General features: G+C 38.0%; 2 protein-coding genes across 4 annotated transcripts in view; both read left to right on the top strand.

Annotated features, from left to right (window-relative positions):
• The window catches only part of LOC104435036 (anaphase-promoting complex subunit 4-like), a 38,653-nt gene that overhangs the window by 291 nt on the left and 13,864 nt on the right, over positions 1-24,498 (top strand). The window contains exons 2-7 of the mRNA XM_039313842.1: positions 347-421; positions 4,511-4,690; positions 5,378-5,460; positions 5,533-5,631; positions 6,722-6,826; positions 7,618-7,753. Of these exons, the coding sequence (XP_039169776.1) occupies positions 347-421; positions 4,511-4,690; positions 5,378-5,460; positions 5,533-5,631; positions 6,722-6,826; positions 7,618-7,753 (678 nt within the window). The remainder of the gene's footprint in view (positions 1-346; positions 422-4,510; positions 4,691-5,377; positions 5,461-5,532; positions 5,632-6,721; positions 6,827-7,617; positions 7,754-24,498) is intronic.
• Positions 7,938-23,472, top strand: LOC104445189 (anaphase-promoting complex subunit 4-like). Of its 3 annotated transcripts, none has more exons than XM_039312906.1 (4): positions 7,938-8,074; positions 20,875-21,027; positions 22,084-22,165; positions 22,978-23,472. In XM_039312906.1, exons 2-4 carry the CDS (start codon positions 20,890-20,892, stop codon positions 23,070-23,072), a joined length of 315 nt encoding a protein of 104 aa, XP_039168840.1. In that variant the 5' UTR covers positions 7,938-8,074; positions 20,875-20,889; the 3' UTR covers positions 23,073-23,472. The 3 variants fall into 3 exon arrangements, with proteins under 3 accessions (XP_039168840.1, XP_039168839.1, XP_039168838.1); XM_039312905.1 differs by lacking the exon at positions 20,875-21,027 and adding an exon at positions 8,142-8,294; XM_039312904.1 differs by lacking the exons at positions 20,875-21,027; positions 22,084-22,165; positions 22,978-23,472 and adding exons at positions 8,142-8,294; positions 9,360-9,441; positions 10,241-10,716.

Here is a 24,498-nt window from a genome sequence, read left to right as displayed (position 1 = left end):
TAAAAAGGCGCAGCAACTGAAATTTAACACGTTAACGTTTATTTTGGGAGTGTGATAGATTTATTGTTCAAATTTCAGTATGTCACTGCCTAGCGTATTTTTAAAGGGTCACGCTTTCTATAGCACTGCATGTAGACAAAGATTTATGTTTTTCAAGGAAGATGACTTTCTCCTCAAAAATTTTTGAGTCTTGTAGGTGGTGCTAGGACCAGTCCTGCAGTCCATCAGTTTCTGTTAATTCTCTGGGTGAAGTGGTTGGCTGTTTTTTTTTTAAGTTCCGGTGTTGCATAACTTTTTCTTTTTGGTTGGTTTAAATAATCTTAGTCTGCTAGTTTGTTAATGATAGTGTATGAAGCGTGTATCAAAAGTTGTCTGTGGTGCTGGAAAAGAACTTCAGCTGGTTGTCCTCAATCATCTGCAGGTGCACGTTATTACCTTTGCATTTGGCCTTTCTCTGATAAATTATTGAGTTTTAAGCATCGCACAGAACAGTCTTAAATGGTGATCAGATAGATGTAGGAATTTGTTATAGTAAGTTACGCTTCACACATTTTGAGACACCATATCTTTCAGAATATCCTGATGTTGAATTCTTATATGAACCTATCATATGCAATGATATGGATTACCAACATTGAGTGGCTGGAAAGGGTGAGGTAAAATCTGATTTGATTCTGATTTAACAAGTCGGCAATCTCTACTATAAGCGTATAATAAAAATTATAGGTCATAATCATTGGTTTGAATATGAACTTGATCTGAGTTTGGGCTTTCAGAATACTGTAAATGGAGGTATGGGTATGGAAATTTTTATGCATTTATGTTATAATTAACAGGTATAGAGATATGTTCTCTGTTTCAAAAGGAAAAAAACTTTATTGCCTGCTTCGATCTTAATATATATCCCTCATAATTGCAGGAGTCAATCTTTGTATCAATAAATCATATTCAACTCTTTTACTTACTAATAGCCCTATTTGAGCCTAGGAGAAGTTAAGACTTATTTATACTACCAATTCACTCCTTGGACTTGCTGTAGTAAGTGAAACTCTGCTTTCTTATGTTATTATTACTGTCAACAAGCTAAAATTGAGAATGAAAACTCAGTTATCAGAAGAAATGAGCAGATAAAATAACTGGCGCATGCTCAGATGATAGTGAATTGAGCCAACATTGAGCTCATCTGTGATGCTTAACCTTGGTTATGAGAGCCTCTGTCCACAACAATTTGTTCATGTACTTAGATGTGAGAATTCATTAGTTTATATTTTTTACCAACTTTTTCCAATTAGGTTGCCATTTTTTAACTAAGCACCATCTTTTGGCAGAGTAATGCTAAAGATGTTATGTCCCTAGTAAATGAAAATGGTTAACTTACTCACATGTGAAATAGATTTGTATTAGATGTCTGTAATACACTTGCCTAAATCTTGGATTTTACCACTTCAAACAAGTTTTGTGTGCTGGTCTTTGTATCCGTAGTATTGTTCTGTTTTGGGAATGTGTCGGTATCTCTTTGGATCCAAGAGTTTCTCTTGAACTTTTTGGATCTTGACTTTAGGTTGTAGAGGCACCCTTTTGTCACGATAACTCATAAAAGGAACTGCAACTGTGAGTTAATGGAGCGTTTTTTGTGCTCAATAAAAACATGCTACATGGATGATGGTTATGCTGATTAGCACAAAATCATATGTGAGATGTTAGTATTTGTACTTGAAACTACATGATTACATACAATGTTGTGATATAAGATCTGTGGTGTTTTTGCATTAGGCTCTTTAACTTTCACTAAAAATCTTGAGTGCAAAAGAATAATTTCACCTTTTAATTAGACTTTCAAAAAAAAAAAAAAAGTTCAACTATAGGACACCAAGGGGTTGCAAACCCATATAAGATTAGAGCCCAAAAATTAAAGCCATGTACAGAACAACTCTCAAAACCAAGAGTGAGCTCAAATACAAGATACATCATCGACCATATTAATCAAGTCATTTACATCCATATGCAGTCTCCACTATACCAAAAGTGTACGAATTTAAGCCAAATTTCAACAAATGGAAGATCTCTCTCCATCAAAAGCTCTCTTGTTTAGCTCCTTCCAAATGAGCCTAAAAACAGATAGAGGAATTGAGTTAATCCTTCTTTCTTGTGGCACTGTAAACGAATGTGCTGCCAAGCCCAGAGTTCTTGCTCCTAAAAGCTCCAATAACCCAAAGATAATTTGGTGCAAGCATAGGAAACTGTCCAAACCACTCTTGTCCATGAACAGTGAAGGAGGAGATGCTGCATGGATTCTGCCTCCTCCTTGTGGAGGAAACACCTATTAACCAGTATTTGCTTCTTTGTTGTAGGTTATCTAAAGTGAAGATTCATTCCCAAGTTGTTTTCCAGGCAAATAGATAAACTTTAATCAGAACCCTTACTTTCCAAACTCTAATCAGAACCCTCACTTTCCAAGTCACTTTTTGAGGAAAATCCGTTCTACCACCAACTTCCTCCCTATTGAGCAGCTTGTAGTGAGACTTTACTGGAAAGATTCCATCTTTTCATCTTCCACACAAAAGCATCCTCAGAGGCAACGGAATTCTTGGAATAATATAATACATAAAAAGAGATGGCAAAAACTCCCAATCTTGGGCTTGTCTCACAAACTCAATATCCCAAATGATCATTTCCTTGCCTAGACATGCCATCCAGCTTTTTAGTTGTTGGAATGCCTATTTAGGAGGATCAATTTCTAAGAAGTCTTGTAGTGCCACACCTTTATCGCATGTGGTGCCTTTGGAAGGAAAGCAACAAAATAGTAGAGTTTGAAATCTTGGGTAGTTTTGGTGGTGTACCTTTTAAATGGCTTTGGACATCATGTTCTGATTTCATATGGTCTTCTGATGTTTTATTTTTGTTTGTTTTTCTTTTGTTTTATTCTTGTATACTGATGTGTTAGAACTTTAATTAAAATCCTTTATCATCTATAAGAAAATATATTGCCTATATCTTCTCTGCCAGATCTCTTCTATACATGTGGGCAATTTTGTGTGTTGTAAACATGTGCATTGCCCAAGCACATGCATGCGATCATGTGCTTGCACAGGTGTCTGCACTTGCACATGCACACTGTAGGGCTGTTGCTAATTAGATCGGTTCCTTGCTTCTCCTGGGTTCAGGACTCTCTTGTACACTGCACATTCTTGTTGATTATTACTATGGTGAGAAATAATGTTTCCTGTTAGTTTCTTTAAAGTTATAGACTCTCTTCTTTTTACTTTTTTGATATGTAATTCTATTGATAAGCATCATGGGGTTCCTCTTATATACAAATTACCACCCATAAGCTCATATTTATCTAAGATAATTCAAAAAGGACTTACTGTCTAAAGAACTGCCCCCACAATGCCAAAAAATATGGTGGTTATCCAAATATCTATCCTTTACAGCTCCTATATAATTTATTTCTTTTGTAGGAACCTGCCTATTTTTTTCTTTTGAAAGTTTATGAACTTTCTTTAACTCCATGGTCTGTCAATCAATGCTTTGGGCTCCTTTCTCCTGTTGTTTACTCAAAATGTGCATTCACAACAGTGTAGAATTTTGTGGAACAATTGCCAAGTCATCTAAAAGATTACCTATCAAATAAAGATGTGGTACTTAATTACAATAATGCTCCCCCTCTCACGTAGGCTAAGACTTGGCCTTAGATTGAAGGATAGATATTTGATAATTGGGGAGGTAAATAGGTAGTAAGGTGAGTTTTAAGCCTGAAACCTCCTGCTCTAATTCCACATAAAATTTTGTGGGACCAAAACTAACTAATCAAAAAGTGTAAGCTATGGGATAGAGATGTAGTTTGATATTTGAATGTTGTAAAGAAGTTACCCTTGCCCAAGCTAACAGCACAAGGTTTGGGGCTTTGTCTCCTTAAAAACATCAGCAATTCCTGTCAGCTTTGTGTTTATAGCCCACAACTATCACATAAATAAGATCTCTCTCTCTCTCTCTCTCTCTCTCTCTCTCTCTGTCCTTCCCCTTCACACATACAGCCACTTTGGGCAGGACTTGATCATTTCACACGAACATTCCAAACTTCCAGCCTGCTTGCATGAATTGGATGGTATACTAGGCTCCATTTTCCAGGACTTGATCATTTCACAAAACCATTCCAAACTTCCAGCCTGCTTGCATGAATTGGATGGCAGACTAGGCTCCATTTTCTTAAATGATTTTTCCAAAATAACTTTTATTTGTCAGAGAATCTAGCGTATGCTGTGTAATTCAAACACAGTTTACAGTTGAAAGATAAGGATGGCTTGTAATGGCCATTTGCTGCGTGAAACATTTTCTTTCATAAAATTTTAACATCGATGGTTCCTATTGCTGTTTGGCATTTAACTTATATGTTCGATGTTATCTTTATCCCTCATGAGTGTGTCAGTTTCCTTGATTAGAGAGGATATTCGACTTGTGGGGTTAACTAATTGACTTATTGTTATTTACATTGTTATTTACCTAGCAGCCTGCTGTAGAAATTATTGGCTTTAGAATTGGTGAGCTCAGGGGTCTTTCGAGATGGCGCTCTCGTTACCTGGGTATTGGTTTGGATGAGACACTGGTGGACAATGCAGTAGAAAAGGCTGGAATGCTGCTTGTACAGGTTGAGCGATTCATAAGGGTGGTCTCATCTGTTGTGCAGCAGGTAGTCTGTTACAATCTTTGTTATGATTTCTCTACATTTCTTGATACCTCCTGTTTGCTACTATTTTCTAAAATCCTGCCCATCTCTCATCGTGCATGTCTTTAGTCACACTAAATTCCTAAATTTTGAACATGGAGTTGAACTACTTGTGGATATAAGACACAGGATCTTGTGTGAATGACATATTATTCTAAGTCGAATAGCATTATATATTTGAAATACGAGCTGTTTTGTTGGGATTTTGAAGAAGATACTGTTAGCCAGGCATTTGCACATGACTTGAACCTGTTTAACAAAGTTCCATTTTGCACCTTTTAAGATCATGATGAAATACTGACAATATCACATTGTTATTTGTTGAAATCATCATGTATTTGAAGGGCCAGAGAGAAATTGCATGGCTTTTTTTTTTTTTTTTTTTTTTAATTTTTCTTTTTATCTTTGCTTCCTGCACCTTGACAACTTAGGGTTTGTTGATACCTTTTCAATTTCGCACATACTACACTGAAGACATGCATTCTTTCTTGTTTCAAAATGAAAATATTGCCAGTGTGACCACTGAAATCTAGAGAAGCTCAGAATATTGGTAGGATCCTAAATTCTTGAGCCAGCGGTGTAAGCATTTTATATTGGTTGATTATGTGCATGTTGCTGAAGCTTTTGGTTTTGGTTTTGTCTCTCTTTCAGTTTGCAAATTTCTTCAGCTGGCTTCTGAAATGTATAAAGCAACTTATGTCAGAGCCAAGTGATCAACTTTTAATGTACAATAGGTTTGTCTAACTTTTGTCCATCAGGTTCAGTCCTTATGGTGAATCCCTATTTACTATTATGAATTTCGACAGTGAACTTGTTGTCGTGTTCTTGAAGTTTCTGTATGATCAAGATCCTGTTATGCAGATTCTGGATTTATCTGAGGCTGATGAAGAAATTGACATTGATTTGTAAGTGATTTCCTCTAACTTGTCCAGTTCCTAATTTTAAGTCATTTACAATATGGCACCCAGAACCCCTGAATCTTTAGTTAATACTTGTTCACACCTGATGGAGTCACCAAGTGGACTGTTTGGCATTGCCATGTACGGAAAGCTTCCAGTACAAATGGCTTGTATACTCCTTGAAAGTTAATTTTTTTCCTGTCATATCAGTCGACATTAGCTTTACTTGGGCTGAGATGTGACATGTCATTATTGTTGACAGAATGGCTACCCATTGAATTAATAAATTTCTTCTCTTGTGAATTATCTGAAGTTTTGCTCCTACTTGGTGTCTTATTGAATTTCATTCATCTAATAAGAAAATGTTATTGCCTAGCCCTAGTTATGGAATCATATGTATCATTCAGACATGATGACTAATTTCATAATTTGACATAACCTTCTAATGCCAAGGGTGGGCTAACCTTCTAATTCCAAGGGGGCCATCTCTTCATTCTTTGTAGCTGAAATTTGGTGAGGCAATGGCTTGAATACTGTGAAGTGTCGACAGCTTATTATTTCCTTCATGTACTCTAGCAGCAAATTTTTGTAGCCCTTCACTAGGTTGTGCTATCCATTTGTGTGCCAGAGGATTAGAATACCATGGTGTAATGGACCTTGGTCACGCTTTAAATGTCAGAGAGGTATCCTGTCAAGCCTAGTATTCTTTCATGTGCTCTAGTGGCTTACTCCTGCTTTATTGCAATGTGACCAAACTAGTTGCTAAACTCAGGATATGAAATTGTAAATGACTCCTGCTTTGAGGGTTAGTTCTTCATTTTAAGTCATCTTGCTACTGTCTTCATAATTACTTTAAGAGCACAACGAGATGAGGTTGACTCAAGTAAGGGTGCTTTGCTGGGCTTCAACTGTGGTTACTTTTGGTCCAGCACTGTGTTGTTAACCACAGAGTAACGAGGATTGAAATTGACGGGTTGATTGTTGTTTCTCATGGGACTGGAAAGTCTTTTGAAAATGAAGTGTAATTTCATGCGCTTTTCTTCCTTGATGTATGTTGTCAGGTCAGTAAGATGTTTTACACACATTATTGTTTCAGAGAAACAATGGAGAGAGTCAAAGAATTAGTACAATTTGGAGGATTTAAGGACAGCAAATGTTTGCGAAGGACACTTGCAAAGGAGTTTCAACTGATGGAACACAGGTATCAGCAAAAGAATTGGAAATTTGAAATTTATTAGAATCTTGTTCGTGCGTGGAAGTTCTTCCTTGAATGTGTCTTTTTGCTCTTTCATTGTCAATTCTTTGTATTTATGCTATATATAGATTTTCCATTCCCAAGTGTTTTTATGCATGCTACCTCAGTGGGAAATATATGAACTCCGGGATAAATCATTGCTGTCATCTGTCATCTGAAGTAATTGATTTTTTCCCTCCTCCAAGTCTGGTCCTCATTGCTGACAAGTGTACCAAATGTGAAATCCTTGATATCTTTGTATGCATAACAGAAGTTTGAGTATGATGGTGCAGGTCCAAAATGGTTTTAGTAAACATTGCAATCCTTCAATTAAAACCTTGTGCTTTGGTTTCACCCAACTCATCATTTAGTTGAGCTGAAATATTCATTTCTCATTTATCTAATTCAGGTATCTTGACAATTCATGTTACAATAAAATTGTACCCATCTTTTTAATTTGCTTGTCTGAGTGGCCAGAACCTTGAGACTATAATGAGAGAAGGAAGAAAAGGAAAGGAAACCTTTGGGGGTGGGGAGTTGTCTTCTGGAGGTTGTACTCAACAATGGTTTTTCACTTACCCTCTACCTAATAATCTAGTGTTTCTTATTCGATCTCATGTTGATTACTTGACAATGTACGTGGAAACTTAAGCTGGGTGATCTTATTGGATTGGGCTTTCTGATTAGCATACGATTATTGTGTGTGATAATGCCATATCTCATGTTTACTGATTAGGAATAATTTTAAATTTTTACAGTTTCAAGGAAGCTGCCCAGATGCCTTTTTCTACTATTTCAAAAAAGATATGTTGTAAGAATTTATTGCCTCTATTCCCTCTTACATCAGTTTCAGCATCCACCCGATACATTCCAATTTCACTGTCCTTCTATGAGGTATTTACCCTTAATCTGAACAATTTTATCCAGAGATAGGCATGTGCAGAGTACAACTGCTTTTTCATGCTAATCATTTCTTCGTATGGCTCTGCAGGATGCCTCTGAATTTGCTTCATCTAATCTGACTCAGGAAGTTGGGTTTACAGATTATATTTCCTTCCAAATACCCGATGAGTCTTTTTAGATTTTGCAAACTGTATAGCTGTAGTGAGGGGATTTATGAATGATTCAAGCAATGTGAAGTAGGGAAGACCTTTGGAAGCAATCTTGTTGTGCATCCCTTCTGGTTACCATTGTGTGGATTTGGCTCTATATAAGGTAAGAGCTCGGCATATCATACTTTAAGAATTTGTGGATGTGGCTAAAATATTTTATTTTGAAACAGGAACTTCAAATCGTTATGTTGCTAAATAAGATAAATGATACTGGTGAAAACTTGGGAGATGCCTGGATGATGATCTTGCAGGCCAGTGACCTTCCATTTGTGCATGTTTCAGGAACCACTCAGGCAAATAACTGGGAGTTGTACCATCTAAAGGTAACTCTTGGATCCTGAGCTTGCATATTGATTTCCTACTCGTGATAAGTATAGGATGCTGCTGAGTTCTGTTTGTTCTGATACGCGTCAGTTCACTATTTAAAACATTAATGGCAAAAAGAAAATTGCTTTTCAGTCGACTCCTGTTATTTTCACTGTTTTAAGAACTGGCTCTGTTGGGTTGGGAACCAGACCTGTCCAGTCTGGTTTCACAGTAGAAACAGTAGTGGTCAAGAACTGGTGGTATTGACCTTATTGTTATCAGGCGTAACTGTCAACTGTTGACCCACAATCCTGTCAACTAGTTTGGACCAGTTCTGGGCATTCAAAAGTTTGAAGGAAGAGTGTCGGAGTTGGGTTGGGGTTTGGAACTCCAACCTCTTGTAACTAACAAGCGTACCAACCATTCACTCCAGTGTCTTCTTGCTTCAATTTGGTGGTGTATTATTATTCATTGACCTTATTGGCTTAATCTATTAGAAAATTAGATGATGTTCTTGAGAACTTGAATGCTGTCATTTGTGCTCAACAAGGCTCTGCCAACTCAGCCAGGCATCTGTTAATCTGAACACGTTTAATCTAATATATGTGGAGTATTCTATCAGATGACATCACATGCAATATGTTAAACCTGTTAAACTGGTGGAGCACAGTTCTACCAGTTTGACCGGTTGAACCACTTGTCCAGTTTCAAAAACACTGGGAATTTTATTCTTCCTATCTTTTATTTATATGCTTTCCTCATCAGCATGAGGAGCAGCAACTTAGTTTTCCTCCTATGTGCATGGACATGCTATTTCACGCTTGGAAATTCTGAAGGATGTTTTACTTTCTGCCTTACCATAACTGCAAAAGTTCCAACTTATCTTGGCAGTTAAAGCCTTCAACTTGTATGTATGTTAAGAAATAGGCATGCGGTGTCCCTAATTGATTTTTTACTTTTTTGGTCAGAATGTCCCTAATAGGTAAGAAGTGCCATTTTGCTTCTATTTTGTGAGAACATTTTTTGCTTGGTTATCTTATTCTCACTCCTGAAACACTAACCCAGTGAAACTATGCATTTAGGACTCTATATTACACCTAGATATGGAGAATGAGAAGATTCGCAGCATTCCCCATAATGTTGTTCCTCCCTTGTCAGTTAGTGGTAAGAATTTTTGACACCATCATACAACTGAGCTAAGGATTAAATCATTGTCATGCCATCAATTTTATAGTCCTGATTTTTTTTTCCTTGAGCTTCTTACCATGTCCATCTGCATTTTTGGATGTTTGGAAACTTATTGTTGCCCATTCTATTTCCTTTGTGTATCAATGCTTGATAAACTTGTGAGTGTTAGCAACAATTCCATCTTGTTGACTAGGTAGTGGACTGAATAAATCCTGTCCATGCTTCTTACTACATTTTCACTTAACAGCCTACTCTTAAGTTTAAATATGACTGGCATAAGTACATTATGTCTCTTTAATGGACCACTTCATGTTTGTTCCCACAGTTTGAAGAAGTGCAAACTTATGCTCCAAAGAAGAATATTTTTTCAGTTGAAGAAGTAATATACTAATGTATCAGGTTTTCCCTAAATTTAAATCTATTGAGAGGTCAAAGTGCAAAAAGGTGAATCTTTAGAGGCCACACAAGTACAGAGAATATTCTTCTTATGGTAGGTTCACTGCGGTCTAGTTACTGACTGAGAACCTGTACATGTTCATGATGATAGATACTATCATGATATCTAGTGTAGCAAGATACTGTAGAGCATTCATAGTTTACATGCATACCATAGCCTCCCTGGGCAGCAAGGTTTGCTTCCCGCCTGTGTTTTAGCATAATGCATGTGTTGTAGTTTTGCTTTTACCCAGCAAAGGTATCTAAACATCACGTTAGTCATGGCCATATATTCAAGAAATGTTGGACTGAAATCAAGTTAATGTTTTTATGGCGACAGCAAGTAGAGGTGTGGCTTGTGTTTTAGCTGCAAGAAAACGGGCCCTGGTCTACATACTGGACGAGGATGAAGATGAAATCTCTGATTCAGAATGACTGTTCAAGATTTTGTGGTGGTTATGCTCGTGTTGCTCCTGTGGGTGGACCTCTACTCTCCGAAGCTGCAGACATCGGTGTGAGAAGCAATACATGTTGGCTTTTGTGACTGAAGTTTTCCGTTCCGCCCTTCTTGGAAAGTGTTAATTTATACTTGCCACGTGCCTTTCCTGCCTGGTGGGCATTTGTTGAAGATAAAACTGGAGTAAAAGGTAACTATTTATCTATTTAGAGCCATGGCTTCTATCTGGTGGCAATTGCCTTCATAGTATTGCTGCAAACTTTGAGACCCATTCGATAGTGCCAAGCTTATGCTTCATCTGTATATGTTTATAACCCTCATATATAAGAGAAACAAATGCTTGGTTTGGATTTTCTATACTTTGGGTTGAATGGTTCACTTGGTGTAATCGATCAACGAACTTTGCATTTGAATGTCAAAATCCCTCACCTAAATTTGACTTGCTTCTCTATGTCAACGTTAAGTGATGCATCCAATTCAAAGCACAAAATACGTTTGTGTGGAAGGGCTACGCTCCGGGATCAATATAATCAACATGACCAGCCACTAAATATACAGTCGCAAGGTGGCTTTAAAGAGCATTTGACTATATTGCTGTATCAGAGATTCAGAATCCGCAAATGAACGGTAGGTTTAGGATAATGAGATTATGTCTACAATATCTTCAATGGACTTGTGTTTTCTTAACTAGGAGCATCGCATAGCCATTGAATTTAATGATGTATAAACTTATAGGAATGTTCATTTTTTTAAGTAGTTCATGACATAAAGTAAGTGTGGAATGATCCAGTAAATATGAAAGATCTAGATACTCAATCCTCTATCATAAGGACAAAATTGTAGTGCATACCCAATATTAAATCAAACATACCCCAAGCAGCTTTGCATCAAAGCTCGTTATAGAGAAATTCAAGTAAACCATTTCAAAGATTGAGAAAACAAGAAGAGAAGGCCAGGAAAACGGGTATGAGAGAACTTAGGGCGTGTTTGGTTTAGTGGTTTAAGCATATTGGGAAAATGTAAATTACATGCCTTTTGATAAATTATGTTTTGAGAAGTAATTTTGAGAGAAATGCCATTTGTTAAAAAATATATTTGAAAAATCGGAAATTTAAAATATGAGTAAGGGTAGTTTTGAAGGAAAAAATGAGTTCAAGTATTTGGCAAAATGCTGAAAATTTAATGCTAGTCCCTACTAGTATTATGCTTTCAACTTTCTTATTGTTGGCTTTTACTTGAAAATTACTTTAAAATAATTGTTAAACAATTAAGCATTTTCCCAAGGTTTTGGAGACTGAAAGCTTTTTGGGAATGTTAAATCAAACGCATCTTAAGGGTTGACAATGCATGCGCTGGGGAAAAGGCTGCATTACCACTGGATAGCAGCAGTAGGCAAGACTTGTCACATGGGTCTCCATGGATTTGGTCGCAATTCTAATGCATAATAAGCGTAGAATTCAAGTACACTCTTTGAATGGTATGACCTTGCATTCCTTACATGTGATACATCAGAGAACTTTCCTGAAGAAAGATGTCGAAAGAACTGAGGTAGAGAGACTTTTCAATGAAAAAAAGTAGTCGCTTAAGAAGGCTTTGACAAAGCTGTTCTATATACAGATGAAGAATATTACCAATGAAATAATACCACCATTTAAGAAAGAATTACCATCATTTCTATCAGGAATATAATCATCTTCCCTAAAGCGAAGAAAGAACTATGAACAAGCCCGGACTTCGATAGTTGGTTGGTCTAACTCCACGAGTCTCGACACCTGTCTTCCCGATGAAGTACCCCCACTGCAGCACCGCCTTTATCTTGAGCCAGCCAATAACACCTCTGCCGGTTCCCCTAACAAAACCATTATCGGATAACGGGTCATTACATGGTGTGCTTTCAGCAAACCATTTCTCAAAAGCATCAAGATCAATTGATTGGATCTCTTCCATCACATGATCGCCTTCAAGAAGAACATTATCATATCCTCCATTGTCCATTGGGCTCGAAGAACCGATCATTTGGCGACGTATGGCATTCTGTACATTGATACCAAGGGGCTGTGTTGGCAATCCGGCAGAAGTACTATCATGAAATCCTGGAGGAATCTGAACATTCGAGCGGTCTGCAGACATGGGCTGATGTGCAGCTGGAGGAAAATTTGGTGATTGAAACGGCAATGCCAAAGCCGTTGCACCATTGAGTCCTGGAAAAAGAACTAAAACATTAATGCGGTTCGTAAACATAGGCCGACGTAAGCACAGGTCTACGAGCCTATAAAAATTCTTGCAATTCATCATGAGCTTTTACAATTCTGGTATCACAGAAAGTGCTATCAGTTTTTTTTTTCTTTTTTCCCCTTACCCTGCACATCTCTTTAATTTTTCTTGCCCCTGATCTTTGTAATCTTAATGTGCTTCAATTGACAAGGCCCTTTCTAAAATGACAAAAATGCAAATATAAACATGTTGCTGTGTGCTCATTACATCTAGTCATATCTACCTAGTGGTAGCATTATCTTGTCAACATTCACTTAGCATCACCTAAGTGAAGGGTTCACGAGTATCCGCCCTCCCCATCCCCAATCCCCCACTCAAAAAAGGCACATGTTACCACCTAACTTTTTAGTTGCTTTTCAATTGCTTGGACGGAACACATACATGCATACATACGTATATATGTATTGAATGAGGCTCATTTTGCAACAATCACAGCTGGACAAACGAACGTCTTTATATTAAGTGGAACCCAAAAGGATCAGTTACACAATGCTTTTATATATAAAAGCTCAACAATCAAGTGGAAATTCCAATTTTCATTGTAATTTCACAGGCCACGTCTTTGTATGTGCTTAAAGGGAGAGACAGTATTGTGTTCTAGAGAACGTACCTTCAGCAGTGGAGCTCACATTTGCCGGAGGAGCTTCCAGACCAAACGGGGCAGGAAAGATTGGTGGAGCCAAATAACGTTGAACAGGGTTGCGCCTCATTGAATCAGAGAACGTCTCACCATTGAACTCTCTCACATCATTCCAGTTAGCCAAGGCCTTTTTCACAATTGCATCTCCATGTTCCTGGGAAAAACACACCTGGTATATTGCTTAAGCTGTACTAATGGAAGTATTATCTCCATTATTGACAGGTAAACATTCTGGCTTCAAGCAACTAATTTTTTAGACAAGTAAAGTTGCATTCCAATGGATGAACTTGTATTCAGATTAAGTACGTGAGTGCAGCACAGAGAAAGAAGAACAATATTGAAAGAACCGCAATTTGCTTTATGCCTATATCTGCCCATTTCTCTACCACGTAAAGGTCAGGCGCTCAAAAGATGTAATTTAGAAAGTACATTCAAGGCAAGGCCCTCAGTGTAAAGATGCAAAGTTGATCGAGAAAGGACCAGAGAAGAAATAAAGCAGTCATCGATATGTATTGTGCAAGTAATTAAGATCTTGATGGTTATAAACTTGGAAAGTAATGGTCGCAACGGGAATGTGTTAATCGTTTAAACTATAATTTGTTGATGAGTGCCTCAGATTCTCATGGATGAAACCGAATAAAGTGCTGAAAGTGGTCTTTAACTTACTCAATATAGAAGGCCACTTAGATTTACAAGGTCACTAACCTTAACTTTGCTTCACAAAGAGCGCAAGCTCAAAATCACTCCATTAATAGAAAGTCTCTATTATGGATCTAAACATAGCATCTTTTTTTTTTTTTTTATTCTCTCCACGGGAACTTCATTATACTTTTGTGATCGGAAAGAAAAAAACAAAAGAAAAGAAAAGCAAAGCCTCTAGATGTTCAATTAACTCCTTGTTTCAGGTTTCCAAATCTCTATTCAATTCTAACACCTACTAAGCCACACAGCTACATGTGAACATCAAAATACTGATTACATAGAAAATATGGGACAACTAATTCGAATTCCCCAAGATGGGGTGTGGCGAGTGAACTGGCTTGACAAAATTGAGTAGGAACTCCTTGGTTACTTACCTTCTCTTGAGCAGAAAGTCGATGAGTAGCAAAATATTCCGTGTCTTTGACTAGGCCGATTGGTTGACCATCAGTGTTGAATACAGCACCATGCTTCGTCACGCCATCAGGATAGTCCAAGTAAAGTTTCCACTTTGTTTCGCAAGTCTTTGCATGGCGTATCAGGCTATCCCACTTCTTCTCTGTTATGCTCTTTCCGAGAATCTATGATGAGTGAACACACAGGACTTACATTCTTGGCTGTCAATCAAACCCTAATTGGGAATCATTAACTGAGTGCTTACCTCTCTCAATTTCTCGGGGTCCGTGAACAGTTGCAGTAGAAAGTCTTCCACTTTATATATTCCAGCATCACTCAGTTTTTGGTGAGATTTCCCACCTTTGGCAATGTTCTCCAACCTCCAAACCTCATCGTCAGATGCAGGTGGATGATGTTTCCTGTATGCTGTAAAATGAAGATTAGATTAATTTGTAGAAGCAAACCTCTAGGAGGCTTGCAATCTCTCCCCTGAAACTGATCCAGAGTGTGGACATTTACCAATAACAAACAAACCGATAGCTTCTTATTTATCAGAATTTTTGTTTGAGTTGTAAAGGTCCACACGAAATGAAGCTCTAAATTAAAAAATTGAAGACTCTGGACGTCCAAAATCATGTTTATGTTCAGTCATAAAGGATAAGGTTTATATACTATAGAAAGACAATGAAGGACCTACCTTCCCCTCTATTTTCCTTGACTTGGAAGGCCTCTGTTTTGGCTTCTAGGATTCGTGTATTCCCACAAAAACCCGTTGCCACCTTAAGCCCTATCCTGAATCTTTTACTCCTATTCCAACTGGAATTGTCAGTAAACATCAGTTCTCCTATCTCCCCAACACCTTCCTCGAGCTTCACTACGAGATCTCCAGCCAAAAGTGGTCTCTTTCCTTCACGTTGTTTAACCACGTGGCTCTCAAACTCTTCTTGGGTCCAGTTATCCTCACCATCTTTGTTGAAAGTCACCTTCGAGCACGACGACGTCCAACTTAATGGAGGATTCCAGGCCTGATCTAACAACATCCCCTGTATTTGCATTGATCAAGGCAACAGAAATGCGAGCACCCCCCTCTCCTTCTAGCTTCTGTCCAGTAAATAGAGAATCTGACAGTTTGGTTTGAACTTGAAGCCGTAAGTTTCTTACATCATTCTCTCCCGTAGAATTAGCATTAGCCCTGCATTCTCTCCAGAAAATAACTATCAGAAATAGGAATGTGTATAAAAACGGAAAATTGGAGAAGTAACGACAAAGACAAAATACCCAACATCTCACTTGGACAGGTCTTACTGCCAAGGAAACTACAAGGATAATTAGACCCGTCGTTTTATTTGTTTAATAATGCACATTTACACAAAAATGAAGTAAAATAAAATAAAATGTTCCACTGCTCGCAAGCCACAAAAATTATGTTCTAAATTGAGCATTGACACTTTTGTGCACGACCGAGTCATTGTGGCCTGACACTCACTGAGAGCTCGGTACGCTTGGGATGGTAGCGGTAGGTCGGACCATTATTCCCCAAAACATCAACTATGCATAACCCGTCGACACTACACAGAAAGCCTTTCTCAACAGCATCATGAGGGAAGTGCATTAATACCTTGCAAGTTGAGGAGAATGAATGTTTCCAAGCTCCACTGCTTCCATCTGTTCAAAACCACCAACAGCAGAATTGCCAAAGTTGGAGACATCCAAAAAATGAAGCAGAAGGGATATGACAGAGACAAACCAATAAATTTATACTGTTTATCTTACCAGTTTCTGAACAACAAACTCTATTGAGTGCAACCGTTGCGCTATCACTTCAAGAGCAGGCCCAGTGCAACTACACATGTAAATTACACTGTGAATAACTGCTGTCTAGCGGACTCATTGGTAACCAATAGACAAGTATCCATATGTAACATATTATTCACTAGTGCAAATAAATGTCAGACCTAATTACAGGATAAAAACATTGATACTACACTCAAAAAAAAAAAAAAAGTCGACATGAAGCTGGAATACAAATTTATCCAGTACTTTATAAAAGAAGCAAATAATGTTGATTAGCAGCTATCTACAACTGCAGAGTCTTTTCAGTGATTAACAAAAAAAAAAAAAAGTGTCTGCAGGTATTACACTTTGCCTAAAAGAATTTTGAAATTTGGCATTTATGAGAATCTGATTGATATTTTGATGAGACAAAGACAAATGGAAATTCTACTGGAGAAATCGATTGATGCAGATAAGATACTGCCAACAAACCAAATGAAATATATTCACCTTTGACATTCAGGTGAGTGAGACTTAGCACTCTCCAGCACTTCTCTAACCTGTTTAGCAAAAGTGAAAGCAAATAATTACGTTGCAAGAATCATCTGTCATGTAATCATTGCATTCAAGTTTCACATCACAGGCATCTTCTTTGTCCTCCTTCTACATTTAAATTAATATCGACCACATTTCCAAGATTCATGGCGACAGTTATGTCCAGGGCACTTCATTGAAAATTTGGATCTTTTTGTGATTCATACTGTCCAAAACAACATGAAAAGCCTAAAGCATGTTTCAGTGCAATTGCTTCCCAGGAAAAGCCTAGAATATTCAGCAGGTCATTTTTACCACACAAAGAATAATTCTCTATACATCTCACAGCTATTTCTCATACGGATTTCCATCCAGAAACTGGACTGGAATGTTAGAAATTCATCTAACCACTCAATCAAAGAAACAGGAATTGAAATATAATAAGGACTGCACTTTGCATGATCTAGTTGGCTACTTTACTCATCTTACCACACTCCACACATCCTCCTTTGTCAAGTCAAACGACACGGCATGAGATTCGTTTCAGACCCATTCCATGCTTGACTGCATGAACATCAGCACAAAATTAAAAGTGAGATAGGATATTTTAGACGACAGGATAGCAAATTAACCTGGTAAAGATAACAGCTCACTTGCCAGGCAAATGATTCTACCAAGAATACAGCTCAATTCAGGAGGAAGTACTGCGATTGCCAAACATAAATCACAAAACAGCCGAGACGACAACATCCGTGGTCTTTAGTACTTCGCATTAAAACAACAGCACAAACCCACCAACAAAGAACTGAACAAAAGTGATTTTTGAATGGTCATAAGGCAAAAGCTTATCGATAGCAGGTTTTAACCATCTCTCTCATTTCAAGAATCTTCAACTCAAGAACCCTTCATTGAATCTCCCTCAAGTAAAAGCTAGAACTAACGCAAGATCATCAAACAATGAATTGAAAGGTTAAGAGGGAAGAGCGAGCTTACTCGATTAGAGGCAAGCAAGGCCTCTTGGGTTGGCTTGGTTGACCTGAAGAAGAAGAGGAAGGCAAAGCTCTCTTCTGCATCGACATGGTTTTCCTTCTCCTTTCTGGAGCTCAACAAGAAGCAAGAGAATGTCTGGTTACTGAAAAAGCGCAGCACAGCAGAGAGCAGAGAGCAGAGAGAGAGAGAGAGAGAGAGAGAGAGAGAGAGAGAGAGAGAGAGAGAGAGAGAGAGAGAGAGAGAATCAGCCTGCTGTAGAAATTATTGGCTTTAGAATGGGTGAGCTCAGGGGTCTTTCAAGATGGCACTCTTGTTACCTGGGTATTGGTTTGGATGAGACACTGGTGGACAATGCAGTAGAAAAGGCTGGAATGCTGCTTGTACAGGTTGAGCGATTCGTAAGGGTGCTCTCATCTGTTGTGCAGCAGGTAGCCTGTTACAATCTTTGTTATGATTTCTCCACGTTTCTTGATACCTTCTGTTTGCTACTCTTTTCCAAAATCTTGCCCGTCTCTCATCGTGCATATCTTTAGTCATGCTAAATTCCTAAATTTTAAACATGGAGTTGAACTACTTGTGGATATAAGACACAAGATCTTGTGTGCTCAGAATGACATTATTCTAGCTGAATAACATTTAATATTTGAAATACAAGCGTTTTCGTTGAGAATTTGAGGAAGATATTGTTAGCTGGGCATTTGCACATGACTTGAACCTGTTTAACAAAGTTTCATCTCGCACCTTTTAAGATCATGATGAAATACTGACAATATCACATTGTTATTTGTTGATATATATCATCGTGTATTTGAAGGACCAAAGAGAAATTGCATGACTTTTTTATCTTTGCTTACGGCACCTTGACAACTTAGGTTTGTTGATACCTTTTCAATTTCGCACATGCTATGCTGGAGACATCCATTCTTTCTTGTTTTAAAATGAAAATATTGCCAGTGTGACCACTGAAATCTAGACAAGCTCAGAATATTGGTAGGATCCTAAATTCTTGAGCCAGCGGTGTAAGCATTTTTTATTGGTTGATAATGTGCATGTTGCTGAAGCTTTTGGTTTTGGTTTTGGTTTTGTGTCTCTTTCAGTTTGCAAATTTCTTCAGCTGGCTTCTGAAATGTATAAAGCAACTTATGTCAGAGCCAAGTGATCAACTTTTAACATACAATAGGTTTGTCTAACTTTTATCCATCAGGTTCAGTCCTTATGGTGAATCCCTATTTACTCTTATGAATTTCTACAGTGAACTTGTTGTCGTGTTCTTGAAGTTTCTGTATGATCAAGATCCTGTTATGCAGCTTCTGGATCTATCCGAGGCTGATGAAGAAATTGACATTGATTTGTAAGTGATTTCCTCCAACTTGTCCAGTTCCTAATTCTAAGTCATTTACAATATGGCACACAGAACCCCTGAATCTTTAGTTAATATGTGTTCATACCTGATGGAGTCACCAAGTGGACTGTTTGGCATTGCCATATACAGAGCTTCCAGTAGAAATGGCTTGTATACTCCCTGAAAGTTAATTATTTTCCCTCATTTCAGTCGACATTAACTTTACTTGGGCTGAGATGTGACATGTCATTATTTTTGATAGAATGGCTACCCATTGAATTAATAAATTTCTTCTCTTGTGCATCATCTGAAGTTCGGCTCCTACTTGGTGTTCTTAATGAATTTCATTCATCTAATAAGAAAATGTTATTGCCTGGCCCTAGTTATGGAATCATATGTATCATTCAGACATGATGACTGGATTCATAATTTGACATAACCTTCTAATTCCAAGTGTGGGCCATCTCTTCATTCGTTGTATCTGAAATTTGGTGAGGCAATGGCTTGGATACTGTGAAGTGTCGACAGCTTAGTATTGCCTTCATGTACTCTAGCAGCAAATTTTGGTGGCCCTTCACTAGGTTGTGCTATCCATTTGTGTGCCAGAGGATTAAAATATCATGGCGTAATGGACCTTGGTCACGCTTTAAATGTCAGAGCGGTATCCTGTCAAGCCTAGTATTCTTTTCATGCGCTCTAGTGGCTCACTCATGCCTTTTTGCAATGCGACCAAATTAGTTGCTAAATTCAGAATATCGAAATTGTAAATGACTCCTGGTTTGAGGGTTAGTTCTTCATTTTAAGTCATCTTGCTACCGACCTCCTAAATACTTCTAAGAGCACAAGAGATGAGGTTGACTCAAGTTAGGGTGCTTTGCTGGGCTTTGACTGTGGTCATTCTTGGTCCAGCATATGTTGCTAATGACAGGGTAACGAGGATTGAAATTGACGGGTTGATTGTCGTTTCTCATTGGACTGGAAAGTCTTTTGAAAATCAAATGTAGTTTCATGCGCTTGTCTGCCTTGATGTTTGATGTCAGGTCAATAAGATGTTTTACACATTATTGTTTCAGAGAAACTATGAAGAGAGTCAAAGAATTAGTGCAATTTGGAGGATTTGGGGACAGCAAATATTTGCGAAGGACACTTGCAAAGGAGTTTCAACAGATGGAACACAGGTATCAACAAAAGAATTGAATGAAATTTAATAGAATCTTGTTCATGCATGGAAGTTCTTACTTGAATGTGTCTTGTTACTCTTTCATTGTCGATTCTTTGTATTTATGCTATATCTAGATTTTCCATTCACTAGTGTTTTTCCGCATGCTACCTCAGTGGGGAATATATGAACGCTGGGATAAATCGTTGCTGTCATCTGTCATTTGAAGTGATTGATTTTTTCCCTCCTCCAAGTCTGGTCCTCATTGCCGACAAGTGTACCGAATATGAAATTCTCGATCTCTTTGTATGCATAACAGAGGTTTGAGTATGATGGTCCGGCTCCAAAATGGTTTACGTAAACATTGCAATCCTTCACTTAAAACCTTGTGCTTTGGTTTCACCCAACTCATCGTTTAATTGAGCTGAAATATTCATTTCTCATTTGGCTAATTTAGGTATCTTGATAATGTCATTTGTCAGTAGATCTTTCTATCCAAATTCCTGTTACAATAAAATTGTAGCTATATTTTATATTTCCTTGTCTGAGTGGCCAGAACCTTGTGAAGCAGGGAAAACCTTTGGAAGCAATCTTGTTGTGCATCCCTTCTGGTTACCATTGTGTGGATTTGGCTCTATTTTAGGTAAAAGCCTGGCATATATTGCTTTAAGAATTTGTGGATGTGGCTAATATATTTTATTTTGAAACAGGACCATCAAATTGTTATGTTGCTAAATAAGATGAATGATACTGGTGAAAATTTGGGAGATGCCTGGATGATGATCTTGCAGGCCAGTGACCTTCCATTTGTGCAAATTTCAGGAACCACTCGGGCAAATAACTGGGAGTTGTACCAATTAAAGGTAACTCTTGGATCCTAAGCTTGCATATTGATTTCGTACTCGTGATACGTATAGGACGCTGTTTGTTCTGATACGCGTCAGTTCACTATTTAAAACATTGATGGCAAAAAGAAAATTGCTTTTCAGTTGACTCCTGTTCTTTTCAGTGTTTTAAGAACCGGCTCTGGTTGGATCAGGAACCAGACCTGTCCAGTCTGGTTTCACAGCAGAAACAGTAGTGGTCAAGAACTGGTGGTATTGACCCTATTGTTATCAGGCGTAACTGTCAACTGTTGACCCACAATCCTGTCAACTAGTTTGGACCAGTTCTGGGCATTCAAAATGTTTAAAGGAAGAGTGTTGGAGTTGGGTTGGGGTTTGGAACTCCAACCTCTTGTAACTACCAAGCGTACCAACCATTCACTCCAGTGTCTTCTTGCTTCAATTTGGTGGTGCATTAGTATTCATTGACCTTATTGGCTTAATCTATTAGAAAATTAAATGATGTTCTTGAGAACTTGAATGCTGTCATTTGTGCTCAATGAGGCTCTGCCGACTCAGCCAGGCATCTATTAATCTGAACACGTGTAATCTAATAGATGTGGAGTATTCTATCAGATGACATCACATGCAATATGTTAAACCCATTAAACTGGTAGAACACAGTTCTACCAGTTTGACCGGTTGAACCACTTGTCCAGTTTCAAAAACACTAGGAATTTTATTCTTCCTATCTTTTATTTGTATGCTTTCCTCATCAGCATGAGAAGCAGCAGCTTAGTTTTTCCTCCTATGTGCATGGACATGCTATTTCACGCTTGGGAACTCTGAAGGGTGTTTTACTTTCTGCCTTACTATAACTGCAAAAGTTCCAACTTATCTTGGCAGTTAAAGCCTTCTACATGTATGTTGGTTAAAAAGTAGGCATGTGGTGTCCCTAATTGATTTTTATTTTTTTGGTCAGAATGTCCCTAATAGGTAAGAAGTGCCATTTCGCTTCTATTTTGTGAGAACATTTTTGCTTGGTTATCTTATTCTCACTCCTGAAACATTAACACAGTGAAACTATGCATGTAGGACTCTATATTACACCTAGATGTGGAGAATGAGAAGATTCGCAGCATTCCCCATACTGTTGTTCCTCCCTTCTTAGTTAGTGGTAAGAATTTTTGACACCACCATAAAACTGAACTAAGGATTAAACCATTGTCATGCCATCAATTTTATAGTCCTGAATTTTTTTTCCTTGAGCTTCTTACCATGTCCATCTGCATTTTTGGATGTTTGGAAACTTGTTGTTGCCCATACTATTTCCCTTGTGTATCAATGCTTGATAAACTTGCGAGTGTTTGCAACAATTCCATCTTGTTGACTAGGTAGTGGACTGAATAAATCCTGTCCATGCTCCTTACTACATTTTCACTTAACAGCCTACTCATAAGTTTAAATATGACTGGTTATGACTGGCTTAGGTACAATATGTCTCTTTAATGGACCACTTCATGTTTGTTCCCACAGTTTGAAGAAGTGCAAACTTATGCTCCAAAGAAGAATATTTTTTCAGTTGAAGAAGTAATATACTAATGTATCAGGTTTTCCCCTAAATTTAAATCTATTGAGAGGTCAAAGTGCAAAAAAGGTGAATCTTTAGAGGCCACACAAGTACAGAGAATATTCTTCTTATGGTAGGTTCACTGCGGTCTAGTTACTGACTGAGAACCTGTACATGTTCATGATGATAGATACTATCATGATATCTAGTGTAGCAAGATACTGTAGAGCATTCATAGTTTACATGCATACCATAGCCTCCCTGGGCAGCAAGGTTTGCTTCCCCGCCTGTGTTTTAGCATAATGCATGTGTTGTAGTTTTGCTTTTACCCAGCAAAGGTATCTAAACATCACGTTAGTCATGGCCATATATTCAAGAAACGTTGGACTGAAATCAAGTTAATGTTTTTATGGCGACAGCAAGTAGAGGTGTGGCTTGTGTTTTAGCTGCAAGAAAACGGGCCCTGGTCTACATACTGGACGAGGATGAAGATGAAATCTCTGATTCAGAATGACTGTCTGTTCAAGATTTTGTGGTGGTTATGCTCGTGTTGCTCCTGTGGGTGGACCTCTGCTCTCCGAAGCTGCAGACATCGGTGTGAGAAGCAATGCATTTTGGCTTTTGTGACTGAAGCTTTTCGGCTCCGTCCTTGGAGTCTTAATTTATACCTCCCATGTGCCTTTTCTGCTAGGTGGGCATTTGTTGAAGAGAAAATTGGAGTAGGTAACTATTTGTCTATTAATTAGAGCCATGGCTTCAATGTGGTGGCAATCGTCTCCGTGGTATTGCTGCAAGATTCGAGACCCATTCGACAGTCCCAATCTCATGCTTCATCTGTTATAAACATTAACTTTCATATATAAGAGAACCAATTGCTCGGTGTAGATTATTTATACTTTGGGTTGAGTGGTTCACTCGGTGTAATCGACTATCGAACTTTGCAATGGAGTGCTGAAATCTCTCACCCACCTAAATTTGACTTGCTTCTTCACGTCACCATTAAGTGATGCATCCAATCCGATGCACAAAAAACCTTCTTGCGTGGAAGGGCTGCCCTCTGGGATCAATATAATCAACATGACTAGCTGCTAGATATATAGTTTCAAGGTGGTTTTAAAGGACATTGATCATATTCCAGTCCTAGAGCTTCGGAATCTGCAAATAAATGGTAGGTTTAGGATTATGAGATTATGTCTACAATATTTTCAATGGACTTGCATTTTCTTAACCAAGAATATCACTTAGCCAATAAATTTAATGATGTATAAACATGCATGAATATTCAGTTGTTTAAATAGTTCAGGAACTGGAGGAATTGTGGAATGACACACTAAAGACGAAAGATCTCAATACTTAATCCTATTTTATAAGGTTACAATTCCAGTGCAGAACCAACATTAAATTAAACTAACCCTGAGCTGCTTTGCCTAAAAGCTCGTTATAGTAAAAACATTTGAGGACCGAGAAAACAAGAAGAGAAGGCCGGGAAAATGGGTACGAGGGAACTTAACATCAAAGCTTGACGGTGTATGCGTTCCGGAAAAGAGCTGGATTGCCACTGGATAGCTGCAGTAGGCAGGACTTATTACATGGGACTCCTTGGATTTGGTTGCAAATCTAATGCATAATAAGCGCAGAATCCAAGTACACCCTTTGAACGATATAACCTTGCGTTCCTTACATATGATATATCAGAGAACTTTTCTGAAGAAAGATGTGGAAAGAATTGAGGTAGAGAGACACTATGATGAAACAATTAGTCGCTTAAGAAGGCGTTCGACATAGATGTTCTATATACAGATGAATATATAGAATCAATGAAATATTACCACCATTTAAGAAAAAATTACCATAAGTTCTATCAGAAGTAAACGGAGAATCATCTTTGCCTAAAGCGACATAAGAACTACGAACAAGCCTGGACTTAGATCGGTGGTTGG

This window comes from Eucalyptus grandis, chromosome 5 (assembly GCF_016545825.1).
Source record: "Eucalyptus grandis isolate ANBG69807.140 chromosome 5, ASM1654582v1, whole genome shotgun sequence".
NCBI classification, from domain to species: Eukaryota; Viridiplantae; Streptophyta; class Magnoliopsida; order Myrtales; family Myrtaceae; genus Eucalyptus; species Eucalyptus grandis.
Note: the sequence above shows the minus strand (reverse complement) of the source record. Positions and strands in the feature narration are given on the sequence as shown.